The 22,650-nt window shown below is 46.9% G+C and overlaps 1 protein-coding gene across 5 annotated transcripts in view; it reads right to left on the bottom strand.

Moving 5' to 3' along the window:
• ZMIZ1 (zinc finger MIZ-type containing 1) overlaps positions 1-22,650 on the bottom strand; it is a 363,339-nt gene that overhangs the window by 26,732 nt on the left and 313,957 nt on the right. For 4 of the 5 annotated variants that reach the window (XR_012764244.1, XM_075422954.1, XM_075422952.1 and 1 more), the window contains exons 8-13: positions 11,466-11,580; positions 8,998-9,215; positions 7,379-7,577; positions 6,071-6,361; positions 3,452-3,634; positions 1,015-1,189 (exon numbers count right to left, since the gene is read on the bottom strand). Coding sequence is in view for 4 of the 5 variants with exons in the window: in XM_075422954.1 (XP_075279069.1) it covers positions 1,015-1,189; positions 3,452-3,634; positions 6,071-6,361; positions 7,379-7,577; positions 8,998-9,215; positions 11,466-11,580 (1,181 nt within the window). In the remaining variant the exon portion in view is untranslated. The remainder of the gene's footprint in view (positions 1-1,014; positions 1,190-3,451; positions 3,635-6,070; positions 6,362-7,378; positions 7,578-8,997; positions 9,216-11,465; positions 11,581-22,650) is intronic. The other variant, XM_075422955.1, reaches the window with a different exon arrangement.

The following is a 22,650-nucleotide window of genomic DNA, read 5'->3' as shown; positions in this document are numbered from 1 at the left end:
GGGAGAGGTTCTGTGCCCAGACTTACTCTGTCAGCAGAAGACCAACAACAAATCTCTTTATTATGGCAAACTGTGACAATGTTTATTTTCCCTGCTTTAAATAGGGATCAGCATTACCCAGTTAGTTCCAAAAGTTTCATCAGCTGAAACTATCCAATGACCAAAGCCACTGGTCTCCAATTACTATCTGATCTCGTAAAACAAGGCTTTGTGGTGACTTACAGCTAACCTATGAAGTCTACGAACTGCGTTCTTGCCCAGATAATACTGCAAGCCACCTTCTTCTACTTCATTTTTCAGCTGAACTCCATCCACCTGTGGCAAAGTGCTAATGCAGCAGCGCTTATTTTACAGAAAAAATACAGGTCCTCCCAGCTCCCTAGTAAATGACATCTCCTATTGCTCATCAGTCACTTCAAAACCTCAAACACATTGCGCTAGTATAGAACCAGAGAAATCTTGTTATTCCTGCCCTGTTCCCAGCCAAATGTAGCTGTGACGTTGAGTAGCTTTGAAAGGAGCATACATCAATTTTTGGCATACTACTGAATATTCTTCAGAAGCCTGTATGGATCACAATAGAGATGCTGCTATAAATATTCACATTTCATGCTATTCTGCAGTGATGTTCAATGAACGGCATTGCCCTTGAACAAAACAGAGCACAATGCAAGTTCATCCAATAAACAATCCTACCAAGCACACGAAAAGCAACCCAAAATCAAGTGTTTTATCGTCAGGAAGCGTATTAAAGGAATACTTCAGGAGTAACACCCTTACAAGTTTAACCTGGGAGAACTTTCCTGATACTCTGTTTTAGGAGGGGACAGCAATCCTTCCCTTTCCTGTTGACTGGCTCTAGCGGGCTTGCACCGTGCATGCCATCTACCACAGCTCAGCAAGCCGAGCCTCTCCCGGAGCAGCAGTCACAGCTAGTTTCCAGACTCTGAAACGCACGCGGCAGAGAAGAAAGGGACAATGAACGAGCGTGTGGGCATTCTGTTTGCTACTCACTTGGAGGTGGTGGTAAAGCATTGATATTTGGTTTAATGTCGGGTGGGAATGGCGGTTTGACATCCTGGTTAGGTGACAGGTATGGAGGAATATTGCTCCCTGGAGTCATAGGTGGCGTGGGGTTTCCTGGAACAGGTGAATGAGGGTAATTTGCCACAGGTACAGGCCTTGATGGCTAGAAAATAAACAACATCACATTGTTATTGCAGTCTGAAAATAAGAATAATAAGCCTCGTGAACTGTACTGCTACCAAACACCACAGACTACAAACAAGGTAGGGAGGCCCCTCTGTCTCCGGAAGGACAAGAAACCACAGGACGTCCCGTGAGGCCTTCGGGGAAGAGCCAGACTGGAGGGCAAAGCAGGAACTGAAACCAGCAGGCCAGCCAGCCTAACTCAGGCAATGACCAGATACAAGCAGGGCTGCCGAGAGGCTTATCGCGTTCCCCTGAACGCTCTCTTTCCAAAACCAACCAGCCCTTCGCTCCGGTTTTCCCACACCATGCCAACCCCCCCAGCCCTTTGTGTCTCCTTGGCTTCCTCCCAAAACAGCCCCAGCGCACAAACGCCTGCATGAAAAACAAAGTCCAAAGACACACAGTTAGAATATCTGTGTCCCTTTTACTTCCACCGATCCTTTCTCCCACCCCTGTGCAACTCATCTACGCAGAATGAAAGCTCTGCAGGTCAGGTGATGTCTTATATTCTGCGTACCTACAGTTTGATTCTGTTCTTAGTTTGCTGCTGAATAAGACAAACTAAGAGAGAAAGGATAGTCAAGCATAAATAGCAGCTATAGTATTAAAACACCCCTGTTTTTGTTTCTGGTAATTAAAAGGATGGTTGCAGTGAACAGAATAAACCAATAATGAAGACGCGAAGGAAGGTGACATTAAACAAAACCACAATTGCCTGGCACTCCTGTAACAGCTCGTGTACCGTAAGCACATACACGAGAGTGTCAGGAGATGAAAGTCTCTACGGACAGCCAAAGTATCAGGACTTCAGATCTGATTCTGTAACCAGATGCTGCGCTGCTAGCCTAGGACACTGTAAAGTACATGACAGAGCTGCATTCTGAAATCCTAAGTACTTACATTTCCAACTGTCTGTGCTTTTTTCTTTAACACATACAGTTACTACCTCCACAATCACTACAGTCCAAAGGTGCAGGTCCTGTGGCAAGCTGGAAATTCTCCCCTAGCCAGCATAACCTCCCTTCTTAACAAGGTCTCTTATTTTCTAACTGTTTCCAGAACGGTTGATATTCGAATAGAAAACAGGAGATGCCATCCTATACACAAAAAACTTAAACCCCATCTAAAACAAACACATATAAAATGCAAAAAATCTGTCACTTAAAAACTTCACAGAGATCTTCCGCTGTTATTTCAGCAGAAGTGACTGCACTGGAATGACAGTAGTTGAGGATCTGTCTCCTCCTCGTGTTCCTCCTGGCAGCGCACTGCAAAAGCTGCCACGATGCAACCGGTGTTCCTTTGGGTACCACAGTGGACAGCTTGGCTGCAGGTAGAACAGATGCTCTATAGTAAAGGGTGGGAGTTTTTTCCTCTTTTTTCAATGGTGTTTTCTGTGTGAATCACACCAGAACAATTCCAGTTCAAGACCAATGAACATCTTATTGCATCTTCAGAACCAGAATGTAGTCCAAAGACTTCAACAGCAAATGCTTTAAGAGCGGGTCAGACCATCGATGGCCCTCCCCATTTTTATACTCACTGGAGTACCTGTGTGCAAAAGATCACTTTTGTGCGCGCTTCAAAGATGTCAAACCTCAGCAGGCCCTCAGCACAAGCTCAGTTTGGGTAATACTAAGTGCTCAAGATGCATCCATAAAACAGGTTTTAGGCAACATGTTAGCAACTGTAATTCTTGCCCAAAACAAGCAGCACAGAGGGAAAAGGAGGAGAAAAGAGGAAGGAGAGGTCAGAGAAAGTCACGCAAACTGCAGTTCAAAGATGAATTCTACAGCTGGAGCAGCTTTTAAGTTTGTGCTAGCTTAATCCAACAGTGACCACCGCAGGTCTGAAATCGGGAGGCTGCAATGTGGAACTTGTTTATTACAAATTTCCAAAGCTGGATTCTTGCAGGGTGCCACGAATAGATGAAACTATTCCACCTGAATCCCATTAGGCACTTCTTCTCACATGCTATATTTAAAGCAAAACCAACATTTTTTTGTAAAAGCCACTAATGAGCTGCAGTAACATTCAATTTTCTTTACGAACTGCTCTGAAGTTACAACGTAACTTGGCTGATTAACTTGATCCTGTGATATCCAAAACATCAGTAAAAACACTGTGCTTTTTTCTCTCTTTCCTTTAATTCTATCAAAGCAGTATCTATGAGGTCATTGATGTGACTTCACTCCTAAATGTCTACCAGAACGCAACGAGATGCTCTAAAAATCCTTACCTTGTAATACTGTCCCATGTTGACCGTTGGAGGAGGGTACTGCCCTGTGTTTTGCTGGCTTGGCATCCTCTGTCCAGGATAGTTGGGAGATGTAAGGGGTCTTGGAGGGTTGGGAGCGGGGTACTGACCAGGCTGGTTTGGAAACTGGCTATTTGGTCCATACTGCTGGTTTCCATAACTGGGCTGTTTCATGACAGAGACGAGAGAAGACAAAGAGCTGTTTCATGCAAGCCATTGTCCTGAAGTGAATTATCAGCATTCATTCCATAGTGCAACCAAAACAAACACAAAACCCCTCGAGGTGAATACTCCTCAACCTAGTGCCACTCCTGCCTAAACCACGGCCCTGATGGCTGCAGGTGAATACTCACTCGAAAGCATACGAGTCCCGCAAACTAAAGTGGGGTAAGCGTAGCCACGTACCTTAACACACACACTCCCCCCCCTCAGCCTTGCAGCACGGTCCAAGGGCCCCACGTTTGAAGGAACCGGAATGACAACCAGATACAACGTTCACAAAATCTCTGTGTTTTTGCAAGTGCTACCAGCCCCATCCCTGGAACTTCTTTTCCAGACGGGGAATGAAAGCACAAAAACAAAAGTAACTTAACAAAAAAAAATCCTGGACTGAGCAGAGAATAGAAGCTGTGTCACCCACGTCTGTCTCCTCAACACAGCTGCTATGCTGGCCCTGTTCACGAGGGTTCAGCAATGCCCTAACAACTAAACAGAAGCTACCACTAGTCAGAAACGCCTTGCTAGTGCTCACTAGGACTGTGCTGCGGTTTTGGAATCAAAGCCGTCAAAACTGGAACTTCAAAGGTAATAAAATGTCAATTTGAAGCATTAGAATCATCATAGAATCATTAAGGTTGGAAAAGACCTGTAAGATCATCAGCTCCAACCGTCACCCCAGCACCACCATGCCTGTTGAACCATGTCCTGAAGTGCCACATCTACATGTTTTTTCAACACCTCCAAGGATGGTGACTGCACAGCCTCCCTGGGCAGCCTGTTCCAATGCCTGACCACTCTTTCAGTAACGAAATTGTTCCAAATATCCAATCTAAACCTCCCCTGACACAACTTGCGACCATTTCCTCTCTCATCCTATCACTAAATTAATTGATTATTAAGTTTCCAGAAACAAAGCTTTCAAAAACCAACATGCAAAGAACATCTACGGGATCTGCAGAATTCCAGACTAGCAAGCATTTAGCATTTAGGGCACTGTTCAGTGCTGACTTCTTGGGAACACGAGCATACTCACTTACAACGAAAAACCTGCTTCCGAAGCACCAAAAATGGATTTACAGACTTCCTTAAAACATGAAATCTGAAGATAAAAATTATCTGAACAAGCCACATTTTGTGTTTTCTTAATTGTAGAGTAAGAGCAGTATTTACAGAGTGAAAAGCCTTCCCACAGAAGCAACTTCTGCAAAAGCAGCAACTTTTTTTTTTTCTGATTTTTTTATTAAACAAGAAAAAAAAATATTCTGCAGATCAGGAAAGAAACATAGCTCAATAATAAACTTTTCCTATATTTTCTGCACACCATGGTACTGTGCTGTATGTTTTCCATAAACTCTTACTACTGTTATTATAGTCAGGGCAGCATCATAATATTGAAAGCTCTACACCAGGAGTTACAGAGGTTGTTGTAGTCTCAGTTTAACACAGAATTTTAGCAGGAAATTATCCCCAAAGCTAGTAACTGGTGGCTAAATTTGTAAAGACATTTAGGTGCATACAGACACTGAGAGAGAGTTGGTGAGATTCTCAGAAGCATCTACTGCCCGATTCACACCAATTTGAATAGTAAAATGCACTGGCACTTTTCAAAAATGGAAAAGCTCATCTGTCTACATCTCTGGTTGTCTGGATTTCTTGAAAATTTTGACCCAAAGTGTTTTGCCCAAGGCATAATACAAGTCAATGACAATGTAATTTTGTCTACAAAGCCACTCAGATCTCATAAAACAGCACAGGAACTCAGACAGAAATAGCACACTCCAAATAAACTTGTATTAGATAAATGCTGACACAGACAGATTTGAGTTCACCATGATTTATATTCATCCCAGTGCCTACAAAAATCAAGCCTCAAGAAGTTTGGAAAGCAATAGGTCTTTAAAATAAATGTTATTACTATCGGTGTTTATATAATGTATGCCCTGTATTTCTGTGGAACAATCAAACCATCCAAGAAAATGCAGATCACATCTGTACTGGGCTCAAAGGAAGCACTTCACCTTCAACATCTCTTTTAAGTTGTCACGTTAAATAAATCCACTCCTGTGAAGGAAGTCTGCTTAAGGGCTATGAATTCACCATCCAGCATGCGAACCTCAAAGGGACGTTTTGAGGGCTCAGCCGGTTTTGGGCCTTTCTTGGTTTTAATGACCGTCATCTTGACCAACACAGCAAGGGCCAACCCAAATACTTGAGCAGCTAAAAAGCCAGAGCTGCTGCTGCTCGTATTCTAAGGGCAGCACTCCTACCAAGGCTGGAACACGGACGTACCTACCGCGCAGGGATGCTCACCACACATTACGCAGCACGTCGCAACCTTCAATCACAAGAACAGTGTACGCAAAACGTAATTTATTTTATTACCTCTCCTGGGTACGGTCTCTTTATGCCCTGTATGGGCAAAGACTGGGGCCGTGGGCCTGGGTAGGCTTGCTGAGGCATCCTCTGGCCATGGGTGCTGAAGGGACTCATCCCAGGAGGCCGAGGCTGGTTCATGCCCATGGGTGGCCCGCTCATGCTGGAAGGCGTCATTCCTGCTCCCATGCTTGCTGGGTTCATGTTGCCTGGCATAGAAGCAGGGCCACGGGGACCAGGCTGGTTCATGAACTGGTTGTTGTAAGCCTGCGTTGGACCCATCTGGAAAGAGGAACAAACCTTCAACGGAAGAAGAAGAAGAAAAAAAAAAAGAATAAAATGCGACATGCATTTAAAATGGGAGGAGGGAGCTGAACATGCTTTTGGGGGAGGGAAGGAGGGGAGGATTTATGTCGCATTTTCCTTCAATGTTCTCCAACATTTGATGGGCGGTGATGGTATTTACAATAAAAATTCAATTGGAATTGCAGAAGGCGTAAGAGAGAAAGACAGGAGTAAGTCTAAGGCGAGCAAGTAGATGGTGTAAATTGGCCAGTCTGTCACGGCAAGTTAACAGGTTCGGAAGTTGGCTGTGGAAAGACAGCACAACGCTACAATTTCTCAGACGCTGCGCTTCTTTACATCACCTGGCGCATGGGCCCACACACTTCAAAACTCAGAGAGGTAAAAAAGTAAAGGAGGAAAAATCGGAACTGATCAAACCCTTGCTTATTTTAAGAAAAAATTATTACATGGAGTCATGACATGCTGGAGGCTTGGGATCACCAGAAACGCACGTCTCGCACAGCTGTTCTCATAGACAACATTATTAAAAAGCAAATATCTTTTCTACTGTTGTTTCCTTGTTTGAAGGGAAAAAAACAAACAAACAACTGTAGCTGGCAAAATAAACAATTACCCAAGCGGTACAAAACCTATTCCGAGATTCTGGAACACTTCACCGGATACTCAGATTTCGAGGTTCACAGGGCTGGCAAAGGCAGCAATAACACATCACGCCAGACGCAGCCGTAACTCGAGGTAATCTTCAATTTTTTTAAGGGGCAATCTCCAGGCTACAAAATACACTTACGCAAGATTTATTGGGAAAAATACGGGAGGCCAGCTCGTGCCTACGTACATGCATCCCAGCAGTCTCTCATACGCATTTATAACCATGCTCATGCACCAAAAAAAAAAAATTAAAAAAAATAAGAGAGTAGGCACCCTAATACAGGGGGGAGCGAGAAGGACAGCCCAGTTGCCCGTAACGGTCCAGACGAGGCAGGTGTGAAGACACGAGCGTTACTCTCTTACCGGTCCATACTGGTTCATGTCCTTGTTCTGCGTTTCCTGCAGGGCCGCCACGGTGGCTGTGGCTGTAGCTGTTGCTGTGGCAGCTGCGGCCGCAACCGCAGCGGCGGCGGCAGCTGCAGCGGGCTGGGTGAAATCAGCCGGCGGCCTTGTGTGGGGAGGGATCCCCATGCCTGCGGGGGTATTTGGGCCTCCAGGGTAACTAACAGGGAAGAAAAGAAAGACAGAGAGAGAAAGAATTAAGGCATGCCTGGTGGGTTTTGCTTTGGATGCTGGTGTGGTCCTCATCCAGCACTGCTCCAAGCCCACATATCAACGCCTAACGACAGCCCCGAGGATGGGGAATTCAGCATGCACGTGAGGTCTAAGTGCTGCTCAGGTGCAGCAGCCGCAGGGCTGCCACCGGGATCGCCGGGCACCACCACCGCTTGTTTTAGGGGCGGGGAACTGCTCTGCAGCTCCGCAGCTCGCTGTGGAGTTGAGCGGAGATCATGGAATTCGATGCACGCTCCGTTTCCCAACAGCGTAGGGGCAGAGCGTGCTGTAGCACGACCACAGAGCTTCCTCCGCTACAGCTCGCTCATCCGCCTCAGCGGTGGATTACGCCAAGTGTTCCCGACGGCGTGAAAGCATTCCTCCCCGAACCCCAGCAGAACGGCCAGCAAAGACCCAATGCGACCAGCTCTACTGGATCCCACACAACGCATTTTGCAGCTCCTACCCAGCTCTCCTATTGATCATAAGATGAAGTAAGCTAAACCATGCCCTTCCCACTCCAAGACGTCAGCTGTCTTTATAAATATGGTCAGTACACTGTGCCTGTTTTAGAGACATTAACACAAAGCTACAGAAACCTTCTGACTTGTTCAAGGTCACTCAGCAGACCAGTACACAGACCAAAGGAGAGAGAAGTTCCCCGAGTTCCAGGCTTACGTTCTTCACACTAGACTGACTATGCTAACCGCCTTTTCAGCAGGCCTTGCAGAGGGACCGTAAATAGCCATTTCAGTGAAGTGCACTTACCACCCTTGTTCACACGGTGTAGACACAGAGAGTCAAAACGTAACAAAAGCCACGTTATTAGTTTGGGCTTTTTTCACTAACGTGGCATTTACTTCTCGGAAATAAATACACAGCTTGACCACGTCTCTTAACAAACATCTTCACCCCCAATCCTTTTCAAATTCCTGCTGTGGACTAAGTCTTTGGGCAGAAATATCCCACTGCATAGGAACCTACTTTGCCTAGTACTCCAGCTTATTCCTGCACATGCACGTAGAAATTATACCATCAATACCTTTCACATCCTGGCCTTATTAAATGTTAATCATCCCTAAGCCTGTGGTCTGTTTAACAATCTCTTTTAATTAAAACTTTATTTTGAGGGTTTATTAGAGCTAATTGATTGACCTAAGCCACTTCCATTTACTGTGATGAATTTCATTGCAGTTTGGGCAGCTGATTTCCGCAGCTGTAAAAGCAGGAGGCACTTCAGTTCACCAGCACAAAACAGCTACCGAGGCTTTACATCATGAAAATAAGCCCATGACACTGCTGCCAGGTCACAAAAAGAAGCTTCAACTATTTCCATCCCTTTTCCACCTCACCCGAGCACCTCTTACCTGCCACCAAAGCCTCCGCTCCCGGGATAATTGGGGCGCCCGTACATGCCCTGCTGTATGTACGGCTGAGTGGAGCCTGCCTTGGCTGAAAACTGCTGCTGCTGCCCGGCAAACTGGGGGGAATTGATTCCAGGGTTACTGGTAGTCATCCCAGAAGCCATGGGATTTCCTGCTGGGTTCATAGGGTTGTTGGCATTTGCCATCGGATTTCCCAGCACCTGTGAGTAGAGACATGAGAATTAGGGGCTGTACCTTCAAGGACATCAAGCAAATTAAGTTGACTTGCTGCAATCGCTAAATTACAATGTAACCACGCTGTACTCTGAACTTCAATGAACTTACACCTTGTTGATAGCTAGGCCCACCTTCCGGGTGGTTTCTCCTTTTCTTTTGCCGCTTCCAAACAACCCGAGTTTCTGGTCTCTCCTTCACAGAAGACTTTTAACTAGATGGAACCCAAACTAACACGCTTATGGAAGAAGCTGCGATAAAAACCTGCTAGAACCATGCTCTGTAGGTGACAAATTCATCCAATTAAGAACGAGCACATGCTTTTTCTTTTTTCTTTTGAAGTAGGGCTTTGAAATAACTTGCAAATACTCAGTCTCACTGGCATACTGTAAAGGGTGCCATGGATGCAAAAAGTCGGGGAGAATGCATTTCAGTGGCGTAACCTGTTCTTGAATCTAACTCTAACGTGTACTGAAGTCTGCCGGTTGATTTTATTGCTCTTAGAAAAGAGTCCTCTGCTCTGTTCTTTTAAAAGGACTTAAGTTTCCTCGTTTGAAGCATTTTTTTCTCTGCTGAACCAAAATTGCTATGATTTCCGTTGAGATCTAAGTACGGCTGTTTGTGGATCACCCGCATGGAAATCTGTCTCCTGTTCGGGAAGAAATTCAGTGGTCCCGGTTTTTGCAGCAGGCCAGCTCATCAGCTCTGGGAATCTGAGACAGGGAGCCGGGGTGAGCTCAGCTCCCTCTTTTCCCTCGGGGAGCACGAAGGCTTAGGGGAAGCCCTGTCCTTCATCTCAACCTGCCGAGAACAGCTACAGCCAAGCTTCACATCTCGGAGTTTCACCCTTCCCCTGCCGTGATGCTGAAGAAGCACTTTCTTCTTTTTATCACAGCACTTTTTTTTCTTTTATTACACGTTCCTCTGAAGTATCGTGAAGAGTTCAAGTCCCATTACAGCGTTCTTCTGATCAAACAAAACTCTGAGTCTTTGTTTGTTTCTCTCCTTTTGCCTTTTAAATGTGAAAGATTTTCAGGAGAAACCCTATTTCCATTTTCTGGCCAACGCTTAGACCTACCTGTTTACTCGGGTGTTTCTCTCCCAGATGGGATACCTTTTCAGTTAAGGTGTTACGAAGAAATCAACAATAATAAATGATGTTATAGGTCCTGTAACTGTTTTCTCTCTTTATTTTTTGAGGAAAGATTTTGCCACAACCAATGCCTACATAACTGCCACGTGAGCATCTGTATGACTCGGCCCTTGAATCATTTCTTTTTCAAATGGCTCGATGCATAAAAATTTTGGTTTTAATTTTCTGACCAAAATTAAAACAAAAAAAACAAATTCCAAAACTTTGTATGGCAGCCAGTGTCACTTGATTTGAACAAGGTAGAAAAGACAAGTTAGACTTAGGTGCCATTTGCACTCCTTAAAGATGGTGATGTGTTTCGAGCACTTCACCTGCGGTGTAAGGAAAGACTAAACCGTCTGAGAGCTTGATGTGTGCCACATCCCTTGGAGGGCCCACCATCACAAATAACAGGCGTCTCCTTCATTAAAGCTGCTTCTTTTTGTGTAGCGTAATCCAATATACGTTGCAGAAGGAAAAAGAGAGGTAAGAGCAGAGCGAATGGAATGAAAATCCCGTAAGTATGGCTCTCGCCTGGAAGCCAGGAGCTCATGCTTTTGTCCCAATGCATACTGAAATATTTTTGCCAAGTAAGGCAGTATTAACAGGAGAGGCTGGAAAAAAGCACAGCCCGTAGCTGGTAGCTGGCACCTCATCGTGGGGGTGGGCTTGGCACTGGGTTTCACCAGCCCACAAGTATGACACAACCCCAGGTAAAATCAACAATAACTGTCAGTCGGTGAGGCTGGCTAGAAATTTTATTTTTAACAAAACAACTCAGCAAATGCCATCTGAAATTCCCACGAGGTTTGAAATTACCCCCAAATCATCCTTTTAGCGTTGAAACCACACAGTGAAAAATCTGTGCTAAAGCCAAGCGTGACATTTGCATGCAGCTACTGGAGCTACTGACTCCAGCTCGCAGATGTCTCCTTTCCGATGTCACCGAAGAGGACACGACCGGGAAAAAAACCTGCTGCACGTACAAGCAGGAGAACACAGACACTCTCATCGATCCCAAGAGGACTCTCCAAAAAGCTCGCCGTTTCGCCAACGTTAGTGAAAACCCGTGTCTAAGGGAAGGGAGCACAAACCCGAAGCTTACCTGGCTTTGCGAGGTGTTAGTCACACCCCATACTGTGGTGACCACCGACAGAGAGCCTGGAGGCTGGTTGGTGTTTTGCTGCCAGGGAACAGAATCGTAAGGGAAAGACCCATCACTGCAAAAACAAATGTTTAGGAGGGTGAGGTTTTGGAAGTTTAAACAGTGGCAAGTTGCTGGTGAGGACGGAGGGATGAACAGCTGACATTACCTTAACGACTCCCCCCTGCCTCCTTCCATTATCAGCCCAGTACTCTGAGAGGCATGAAGTTTCTTTAACAGCAACGCGACCATACCAAACCCACGCAGAACTAATGAGTTCCTCAACTATATCGAAGCACAGGGCTTTTACTGTAAAGGTCTGTTACCAATGAAAGCACAAATCAACTCAGGGGCAGAGTTTCAAGCAAGGACACCAAGCAAGTTGCTCAGTAGCACTTCTTTTTTGCAATCTATCTCAAGCTCTTCGACAATCACTGCTTCAGCTGCCTCGTATCAATTCAATTAGATTTGGAGACCAGACTGCAGCTCCACTGTCTGCGCTGGGTCCCCAAATGGCCAGAAAAAGCCTTTAAAGGAAGAGCAGCTCAACATCATTTTGAAAAGTAAATTGAAATTCAGATAGCGTTCTCCCACACGATGGATAAGCTGCATGCCAAAAACAGTATTAGCTAATCAGCATTCTAGAAAACCAGCTGCAGATATACAACACATCTTTCAGATAAATACGTGGATGAGAGGACTGGGTTTTTCCATTACCTTTGTCCACAGACAGAAGCAAACATTTCTCACAGTTCTTTTCATACGAAAGCACTGGTGGTTCCAAAACGAACACAGGCTAGGTACGCAACTGGTGTAATTAATGAAATATGTTAAATCCAGTAAAAGTAACTGTTAATCCCATAACTGTAAAATATATCCCACTCAAAATTTGCTCATTCTCATGCTATTAACTTGTAAATTAGATTGCTATTTGCATATATGTACACATACACACACGTGATCTTTCCTCATCTAGATATATACGCTGTTTAACTCACACACTCATTGCTCGCTCTCCTTTGCAAACGCCACCGACTCGTATTTTACACTAAGACTGCGTTTTTGCCCATGCTGCCAGCTACCACCGGCATTCTGCGCAGGGCTACCTTGCCTAAAGAATCCATAGGGGCTCTACGAGCACCGCATCCACGTGCCTGCGTCAAAGCCCGCGCCATCAAGCACCACGCAACCAGCTCCCACAAGTCGCAGTGAGACAGCCAACCTGCCCTAGGCCCCAGGAGGGCTCTGCGGCAGACCAGGGAGCCTGGGACAGCTTCTCCGGTCTTCTGAGCTGGGAGCCGAGACCAAGGACTACCCACGTGCTGACTCGTCCGCCTGTTTGTAACGCCCCGTGTGAATCACTGAAGAACAGGAACTGCGCTGCACAAAGAAGCGCGCACACGTGTGATAGAAACGGCCGATGTTCCAGGTAACCGATAATCTCACAGCAGCAGCTGTGTCAGGTGAAATGAGACGGTTCATACATTTTACAAACAACGAGGAAATTTCAAATAAATTCCACCGTGCTGGGCCACCGCAACGGCTTTGTATTAGAACATAACTGTGAGTTTGAACTGACCTATTAGTTTCAAAATACCCAAACTGAGCTAAGCAATAAAATCACACACACACACAACACAAATTAAATTAGGGAAAAGAATCATTTCCCCTAACAAATAATTAGGGGAAATTAACGGAAAACAGGAATTGTGTGTACGATGCTTGACATGTAATGTTTAGATTGGCAGCATCGATATAAACCACTGGGTGAATACCTACCACCTTGCACTCAATAAGTCCTCCTAGCTCGTTTTTTAAAAGAATATTTTCTCTTGGCAGGCTGCAAACCTTCCCCCTCTCATTCAGAGGCTCAGACAATGGCATCAATGACTCACATTGGCAAGTGACGCAATGCTCCGGCAAGTCCCCTCCACCAGCCTGGAGACAAACGATGACTAACCCAGAATTTGTGACTGCTATGAAGCCTTCATTTTTTTTTTCCTGCTCTGAACGATGCCTCCTACTTTACTTCCTTCTCTCACTGTTTCTGATGATGTCTGCTCTGTGATTTGTTTGGATATTTATGGCAGATATGAGCGTTTGCATCCTTCCACGACTGCAAAGAAGCTCTCTCCGCAACACAAGCAGTGAGAGGACCGACTGCAGTCATTCCTCCCTACTCCCCACCGACGTGCTGCAGACAGGTCATAAAACCTGAGGGACAAGGCAAATATTTTGCAAGTGTATGAGTAAATAAGAAGGGTGACGACAGGCAGGGATCAAACCACAGAGTCACTGAAGGTTCTCCTAATGCAAATACACCGAACGGTTTGTACGCACACTCAAACTCTGAGATAGCGATGTCTAAGTTGCTGTTAAGATGCTGTAACTGTTTCTTCGCTTTCTTTGCCTCCAAAGCATCCTCTTACCCTTTCTTCTCCTTTACAGTACACAGAAGAGATTTCTCCTATTCTTCATCCATGATTTCCAGTGGCAGAGTCACAGCATTTGTTTAGCAGCAGGCTGCACTGGGTTCTCAAAGACTACACAATCACTTCTTCTAATTACAAAGAGCAAATCACTCAATTTTTACTGTATCACAGTTAAAATGGGTGACACCTCAAGAAACCATACTGTCGAGGCATGAGGAAAGCCTCCGGCACAGGACCCAGTAGAACGCATGAAAGTCAGAAAAAAAGACCAGGTCCAGATTCGCTGAGAAATATTCACTGCGCGCATCGATTCACGTGGCTGTTGCATTATTCACCACAGGACTTGGCTTTAAATCGTAGACCACGTTAATAATAGAAATGAAATACTGACAGATGTGCCTTGCAGATCATCACTTACACACCCTGCACTAGACCTTGCTTTACACAAACTTTGCTCCAGTCACCCCAATGAGCAGTAGCCGGTGTTCTCACGGTTTGCGTTCCCCACCGTGACACTCTGGCCCATCACCAATTACACACACGTCCGAGTATGACTTTCGCCCTCCTGGATACAACACCCACCATTCCTCCACTGCGTGGAGGCTTCTTTGGTTTCAGAGATGCTGAAACACGTGCCGCTCAGCTAAAGGCTTACTCGTCCCTCCCCTCTGCTCTTTCAACTCGCGTTTCTGTCCTCAGACAACCCAAAGGAATACTCCCACCATCAAAGGCAAATCCATGGAAGTGCCCTAATGAGACGTGACCAATCCGCTTCTCATTTGCAAAAGACAAGTGGCTTTCCGCTGTTATTATACCGAGCTGTGAACTATTCCAAAATCCCTTCCTTTAAACTTGAAAATGGCAGCCGACAGAGAAAGAAGCTTCAACCTCTCCAGCCAGAGCAAAACGCTGCCCACGACGTTGCTCCTGTTGAACGGTACAAGGGTAATTAAGTCTCTCACTACACCCTGGAGGGCAGTGAGTCAGTTTGGGCTCAGCTGGAGTCCACTAAAAGGGTATTGACTAAATTTATAATAGTGTTAATGAACCCATACATACCACCGGTCAGCATTAAAGGCCAAACAGCAGAGGAAGCCATAGAGCAAGGAGGAGGAGATGGAGGGAAATTACTTCTCAAACTATGACGTAGCAAAACTGCAATCAAGGAAGGAGGAAGGATTTCTCAGCTGCTGGCAAATGTACTGAAACCACCGGTAATACAACGTTCGTGTTGGAGAAGTGCATCAGTACTTGTGTCTGAACAGCTTCTCCTCACCTCTGTACTAGGAAAACAGAACCAGACAGATACCCAGCCTCTTCGGGACAGCCGCAGACGGTCAGTCAATTCTAATAAAAATTGCTTAATAAAAAGTGAGCTCTGTAAATTAATACTAGTGAATTACTGTAATTTCAACGTGATCCGTGGCATTATTGGAAAATGCTGTATTTTAAATATGTTTATGTTGTCATTCAAGCAATTGTATGTGTATCTGATACTCTGTTTACATGCCTGCACTGATGGAGGAAGGAGAGACTCGGGCGGTTTAGCAAAGTACGCGTCCCTAGAGCACTGGTACTCTGCGTGGTGTGGAGGAGGGGAGGAACGGGAATTGTACTTTCCCGGCAATTTTCCACATCGCTTGTTAAGGAGGCCAGGTGTCTAAAACACTACCTTTGTAAAGCATCCATCTCCATTCCAAACACCGAAAATCCATCAACTACCGCAGAAAAGCGCCAGATGTTGGCTTTCTCAAAAAGCCCTTCCACTCCAAGCACTGCAATCAAGTCTCCCACCACCGGGCTTTCAGTGCCACTCTCTGCTGCTCACCCCCAAAGCCAGCTTTACCGTTCTGCAGGGGCTGCTGAGCTTTCTGCAGCCCCGCCGTCCCACCTGACCGGCAGCCGACGCACCGAGAGGCCACACAGTCCTTTTACATCTACAGGCTCTTTGCATAACTTCCTCAGCGGACGCCGAGATGTGTAGGTAACTGTCGGTGTGACACTGACTGTCATTTCTTCTACGTCTTCCTCGGTCACCCACAGACACCTAGAGAAGAGAGTATCCGACACCAAGGAGGGAGGTGTCAGAGACCCCCCGAGGCCAAACACCAGGCCAGATACAGCCCAAACACAGCCCCAAAGTGGGGCTCCTGATCCGCTGCTGCCTGCCGGCACCTCTGGGCGTCTGCACCCCGCTCTGCCCCTGGGTGCGTGCGCTCAGGGTGCCCAGCACCCCTCGGCTGTATTCTTGGCTGAAGCCTCTAGGTGACACTACTTTAATACAGACTAAACCAGAACCATCTCCAAACAAGGCTCCTGGCTCCCTCCTCACCCCTCTTTCCCCCCTGAAAGCTCCTCTGTCTGCAGTGGGAGGACACCACAAACCCCCCAAGCAGGCCAGGAGACACAGCCCTGGGTACCTGCAGCACCAACACGTGCGTTTCACGCCCACCATCGCCTCCCCAGTTCGGCAGCTTGGCTTCCTTCATTCTGCTTTAGCTCTTGTTTAACTTGGGTTTCTCAAATGAACGTCAGTCACGTAGCTTTAATTATTAATATGGGTTCAGTTAGCAGTTCTTCTTGATTAGGGCACCACCATAAACTTATTTTAAGCACACTCTTACTTAAGAAGAAGACTGTTATGCATGGTGCAGTGCAAATACTGAACCTGAACTGCCTTTTTGGTGTGCTCGTGTTACGGAACACTCATGCATTTCAACACACTTTTACAACTGTCGTATCGGTAGAAACAAAACCTAACAACTTCTTTAAAAGTAAAATCACAGGAACAGATGGAACACTATTAGCAGTGTCCTGCAACACTAAAATATTCTAGGAAGGACTTCAGCTAATTTTTTTTCCCAATTCGATAAGCTAGGAAGCCACGACAAACTATTTGTAAATAATAGATCAAATGGATTTCTTATTTCATTTATTTCTGGTCAAACTTCCGCTGAATACCCTTGGCCTTGACCACTAACTTGAAGAAAGCAGTGTGACACCTGAAAGTCAAAATCTGTTTCCTCTTACTGACTATCAAATCGATTTCAGAGACCTGCTTTTGTTTTCATGTTAAAAACCCTGGACTTTTAGCAGGAACCAACTGACTTCTCATTTTTCATTGAGATTTTTCTTCAGGGGAACAAACCCGACGCCTCACCAGCTGGGACACATGCACCATCTTCACGTGGCTGAAGCGCTTGGCCAAGGTGTTTCAACTTCAACACTTAAAATTCATTTTTAGTCTAGTTAACAGATATTATAATACATTATTATTAAACAAGTTTTATAACACAACATTTAACCAAGCTATTGCTCGACCCTTTGTGCTGTGTTTTCCGTAGGCTGCAGAAGCCACTGCACACAATCCGTTCTCTGTCCGCTTCGAGGAACGCAGCGGAGCAAGGAGTCACCTGTGCACGAAGGACACGAAGACCACTTACGGCCAGCAAAGAAATACAAAGAAATATCGTCAAGAAAACAAAGCATAACCACCTCTGGACATCACACGCCGACACAAAGCAAACTAAAAGCTGATGTTGTGCACACGTACCCTCACGTATTTACATTAAAGATGGGGCAACAAGAAAGGGTGGTATACGCAGTAAGTGCCTACACTGATACTGACTTTGGATGGCCAGCAGTGATTTACTTCAGACTGATGCTGCGCGCGTGACACATGCCTTCCTCAAATACATTCCTCTAGTTAGCAGCGTTATTTGATAGTTAGCATCATTATTTGAAGAAGTTTAAATGGTACTGGCGTAAATTAAGGCTCCATCGTCCATTTCACCAAACAAATACAGGAGACAGAGTCCCATCCAAATCCCTGGCTGTATTTATGTAATGCAGAAGTGGAAAAAAGTCAATTTGGAAGCGTTTTGCACGACTTTCTTTCCCTCTGCTTCTTAATGGCGTGACTCCAAACAGTCAGACCTGACAGAGAAAACAGACAGCTCTAAAGATTACCCCCCACCATTTCTCAAGGCTGTCGTTTTCCTCCGCTTCTTCCTAACTAGATGAGTGTGTTCTCTAACTCTTTGGAAAGCATTGGTTCTCCCGCCTCCAAATGCACAGAAGATCCATCCCTGGTCCTTCCCTACCCAGAAAGCATGACCTCAAGCACCGTTTCAGTACTGGGTGTTGCCTGGACCGAGCTCCAAGAAACGCAGACTGAAGAAGAAGAGTGACAGCGGCTAGAAATGTCAGAATTTGCCGTAAAAAGGCAGCTGGCTGTTTTCTGGCGACTGGTTTGAGAACTTTTTCCTCCCAGCCCTTGCCAAGGCCTGTGCGGCCTGGGTGACTTACGACGGTGCGAGGCGGGAACGCTGCCTTCTGTTTTGCACCAGGGTTGCGACGGGCCGGGCTGTGACACGCTGGCTACCGCTTCCCGGTGCCGTACTCTACACACGGGCTCCTCAGCCGGAGAGCCGTGCCCTCAGAGCGCCGCGCCGCTCAGCAGGCGTCAGCGCGTCTGAATCTTAACCCCTGAAATCAGAAACGCGTGCCGGGCCGAGCAATGAGACGGATTCTGAAGTTTCATGAACCCCCTGCGCACAGCGCACGGTCCCTGGCACGTTACAGATCTCACCCCAGCCCACGCTCACGTGCGCGCGAAGGCGCAGAGATCGCACAACTTGCTTCTGTGGAATGAACGATTGCGGCGACGCAGGCAAGAAACAGAAACACCACCAAGAGCCGCTCCCGCCTCCGAAGGAGCTGAAGGGGTTACCGCCGGCTGACATGACGGGACTACCGCATCCATCCGCTGGAAGGAAGAAAAGATGAAAGCATCGCGCCCAGCCCCATTGTCAGACGAGCAGACTGTGCGACGCGCCGCCACAGCAGCTATAAAACCCGCCGGCACCAGCCCCGTTCTTCGCACGCCACCTGTTACCTGCTCCAAAAAGGCTGACATGATCTCCACGATTGCTTCCCAGCTTGGCAAAGGCGCTTTAACCTTTACGGCACCTGACGGCACGCACCGGCTTCGCCCGTGCCGTGTTTCTCCGACGCGTGGCGGAAGGCAGACCCGCGCCCTCGGTTCCCCCGTCCCCCCCCTGCTCTGCTGCACCCATATACCTGCGTTTCCACATCCGACTGCTCCTCGGCGACAGCAAACACCCCCCCCCAGCGCTACCATTGCCGGTCGCCTCGGAGATCCGGACGCCCGGCTGCTGGCTGCTCACCGGCGAGGCTCGCACCGCGCTACCGGGAGATGATGGCAGCCGTGGAGACTCCTTTTGTTCCCGGTTTTGCTGTTTGCTCGCAGTGCCCGGAGGTCAGCGGCTGCTCCAACAGCCGGGGGCAGGAGCCCGAGCCGGTTCCGCTTCTGCCGCGGCCCCCGAGGCGGGGGGGGGGGGGGGGGCGAGCGAGCGGGGCAGCCCCGACTCCCGCCCGGCTACGGGGAGAGGGAAAGGCTCGGCCGGCTCCCGCTGCCCGGGTTCGGAGCCGGAGCCGGTCTGCGCTCCCCCGACGGCGGAGCGAGCCGCGGGAGGCGGGGCGGGGCGGGGGGCATCGCCGCAAGCCGCGGGGAGCCGGCCGGGCTGCAGGCTCCGCGGCCGGGTGGGACCGGCTGCGGGGCAGCGCCGGGCGGCGGGACCCGGCGGGGACGGCCTGGAGGGGGGGGCCCGGGCTGGGCAAGGGGGTCGCGGCCAAATGACTCGGGTGACGAGGGCCGGCCGCAGTTCGTGGCACAGACAGGGCAGGTCTGGGAAACGTCCTCCCCATCCGCCCCTGACCCCTCTGCCTGGCCAAGCTGTTCGGAAACGGTGCTGCTGGCACAGCGACGCGGGCAAGCCAGCCGTCACACCGCATCTCCCCCGGCGCGCTGAGCGGGAAGGGAGAGCGCGAGCGGGCCACGGTACCTGCCCCGCACTGCTCGGCAGCCCCGGAGCGGCCCTGCCACGGGGAGGAACCAGCGATCGCTGCCACAGGCGCTGGCAGCATCCCATTAATGTCAGCCACCCATCCGCACAGGTTGCTGATGTGCCCTGTCTGCTGAGCAGGCTTTGTTGCCATCTCCAGCAGAAACCAGTCAGGGACTCCTCAGCACGAATTTCCGACCCATTTTATTGTAGGGGGACCATGAGGAAAGCTCTCCATCACTGCAAATAGTACTATTTCCTTTTCTTTCCATCGCGATACTGAAGAGATTTGAGCACCCAAGCACTTGGGAATAGCAGGAATAAAAAAAAAAATGACAAAATCGTATATCAGGGATTCACTTCTTTCATCATCTATTTACAGGGAAATCCTGTGGAGGGTCAGTTTCACCTAAGTGAATGAATTGCAGATAGGTGTAAAGAAAAGGCATCAAGAAAAAGACCAACTTTTAGACAAAATACACATCTGTGCTCCTGTTGCCAAATTACTCAGAAAGAACAAGAACCAAAAAAAAAAAATCTTTAAAAATATTTTTTTTTTCACTCCACTGAGCATTTAAAACTGTGAAACCCCCTCCCTGCTTAGCAGCTGCGTTACCTCCCAGTCCTCAGGCTGGGGCTCAGCGCTGGCAGCGTGGGCGCCCAGCAAACAGGGAGCTCACCCTGCGTGGGCAGGGGCTGCGAAACGCCACGCGCGGCCCCGGTGCTGCGGTGGTTGACCGGCACTGTTGGCTGGATCTGATGTTCCCTGCCCAAAGCCACTCGATCCGGTTAAAAGGCTCCCAGCGATTTTAATGAGTTTTGCATCAAAGAGCTAGGCAAAGTATAGCTTTCAGTGTCACCGCGCAGTTACCACGCTGACAGTCGAAACTAGGGGTGCTGCCACAGCTGAATGATTTTTAACTCCAGTGCCATCAGAAATGAGGTGGTTTCATTGAGAACAAGTGACAGAGGGAACCTTCCCAACACACTGGAAGAGGAAAATCACCTAGAAGCAGCATGAATCGTCTGCTTTTGAGAGCAGCCCTCTCATGTAAAGAGCATGATACCACTGCGATTATCACTGAACAGTAAGTTGCAATCAATCAGACATTTTCAAGAACTGGACGTTCAGTATGGCCCAAACAAGAGCATGACAGCTGTCTTTTCAAAGGGGTCGGTTATCGTATTTTAAAAAACAGCATAGACAGGGCAAAGCCTCAGAAGGTCGGATTTTGCCTCAGTCAGCATATGTGCCTTAAATAATATCTGTCTAGTCTTTATCATGATTTTCAAAAATTATCAGCTGACACTTCCTAATTAAAAAAAAAAAAAATCACAAAACAAAATCCTAAAACTGTTTATCTAGTATATACAATGCTCTAGAGGCACAATGTAGAGTACATAACACTTAGATGTACTTATTGGAAAAAAAAATTTAACAAAAGTATAGTAGTTCTGTTACTACCTACTATTCTGATTCTAATAGCACTGGCTTTGACTCTCTGATCAATACAGAAGCCCTATTTACACATCTGTGCAAGGTGCTGTACACACAGTAAAAGATGATGCTTATCCTATACCTTTTACCAAGCACGTGAAGAATACATATTCAAAGAGAAGTTTAGCTGCCTGTTATTGTTTTCAGAAATCACGTGTCTCCGTCTCTCCTGTTACCAAAAGAATCGACCACAAACTTACCTCACCTAAAACGAAATGCAGATTTTTCCCACGAAAATATTACATGTTTAGTTATCAACAGCTAATGGTTACGCATTATCAGTTTTCAGCTATGGAGTACCATCCTTTGCTTTTACCTTCAGTGTTCTCTCAAGGTTTTCTTCCACCTCTTCCCCTTAAACAAGTGCATGCACTAAAACCAGTATCAGTGGTTTCACTCGGAGGACAAGATGGGCAAACAAGTCTTGGGACAGCACTTTCAAGCAATTAGTTTTGCCTTTACAATGCTTAGAGCATGAGGGGCCTTACTTCATACTGTTCTGAACAAGTCTCGAGGTTTTATTTTCTTTAAGAAATGGTACTTCTGCAGAAACGTTTTTGGATTCTGAACTTTTTCCTTATTTTCTCCTGATGGTGGATTTTAACATTTCTTGACAGTAAGAAAGACAAGAGAAAAAGTGAGGCTGCTCTTGCAGAATCAGGTGTAATACAGGTTGCTTTAATGGGTATATTCTCTTGTATTATTAGAGTTTACCATCTGTTCAGTCCCTAATTACATTTATTTCACAATCTCACAAACAGAAAGATGAAAAGGCTTTGAAACAATCTTATCCCTCACCTGAAGAATTCGAATTCTTTTGCAAAGATTGTTCCTGTACACCACGGCCACACACAGTAACGAAGCGATCCCCGACTTCAAACCGATGTACACAGCACGCACGAGGTGCTTGTTTTCATACGTGTGTGTATGTGCTGCACCTGACCTTTAACCAAACATTTCTGTCACCCTCTCTTTTTTAAAGTGACTAACACTGCCAGTCAAAACCACCTATGATGGCAAAACTGCAAAGGCAGCAACCTTTGCAGAACCTCTGATGCTGTTTGCATTGGTACGTTACAGCCAGATCGCTCTGATTTGTACCGAAGGATGTAAGAGCCGACCCCAACCACCCGGGAAAACCGCAGACACAGAACTGCCGTTCTTTTCCAAAGGCTCCTCCCCATGCTGAAAGTTCAGTTCTTTGTAAAGTTTAAATTGGAAGAAAAAAGGGAGAAGACAAACACTGAAAGAAGCACCCCTGTAAAGCAAGCCTAACCAATAAAAGGTATTTATGGCAATCGCCTGATCATAAACCAATAATGATAATAAATAAAGAACCTACCATAATA

The sequence above is a fragment of the Opisthocomus hoazin genome, chromosome 6 (assembly GCF_030867145.1).
Source record: "Opisthocomus hoazin isolate bOpiHoa1 chromosome 6, bOpiHoa1.hap1, whole genome shotgun sequence".
Taxonomy (NCBI): Eukaryota; Metazoa; Chordata; class Aves; order Opisthocomiformes; family Opisthocomidae; genus Opisthocomus; species Opisthocomus hoazin.
This window is presented reverse-complemented; position numbering and strand designations above follow the sequence as displayed.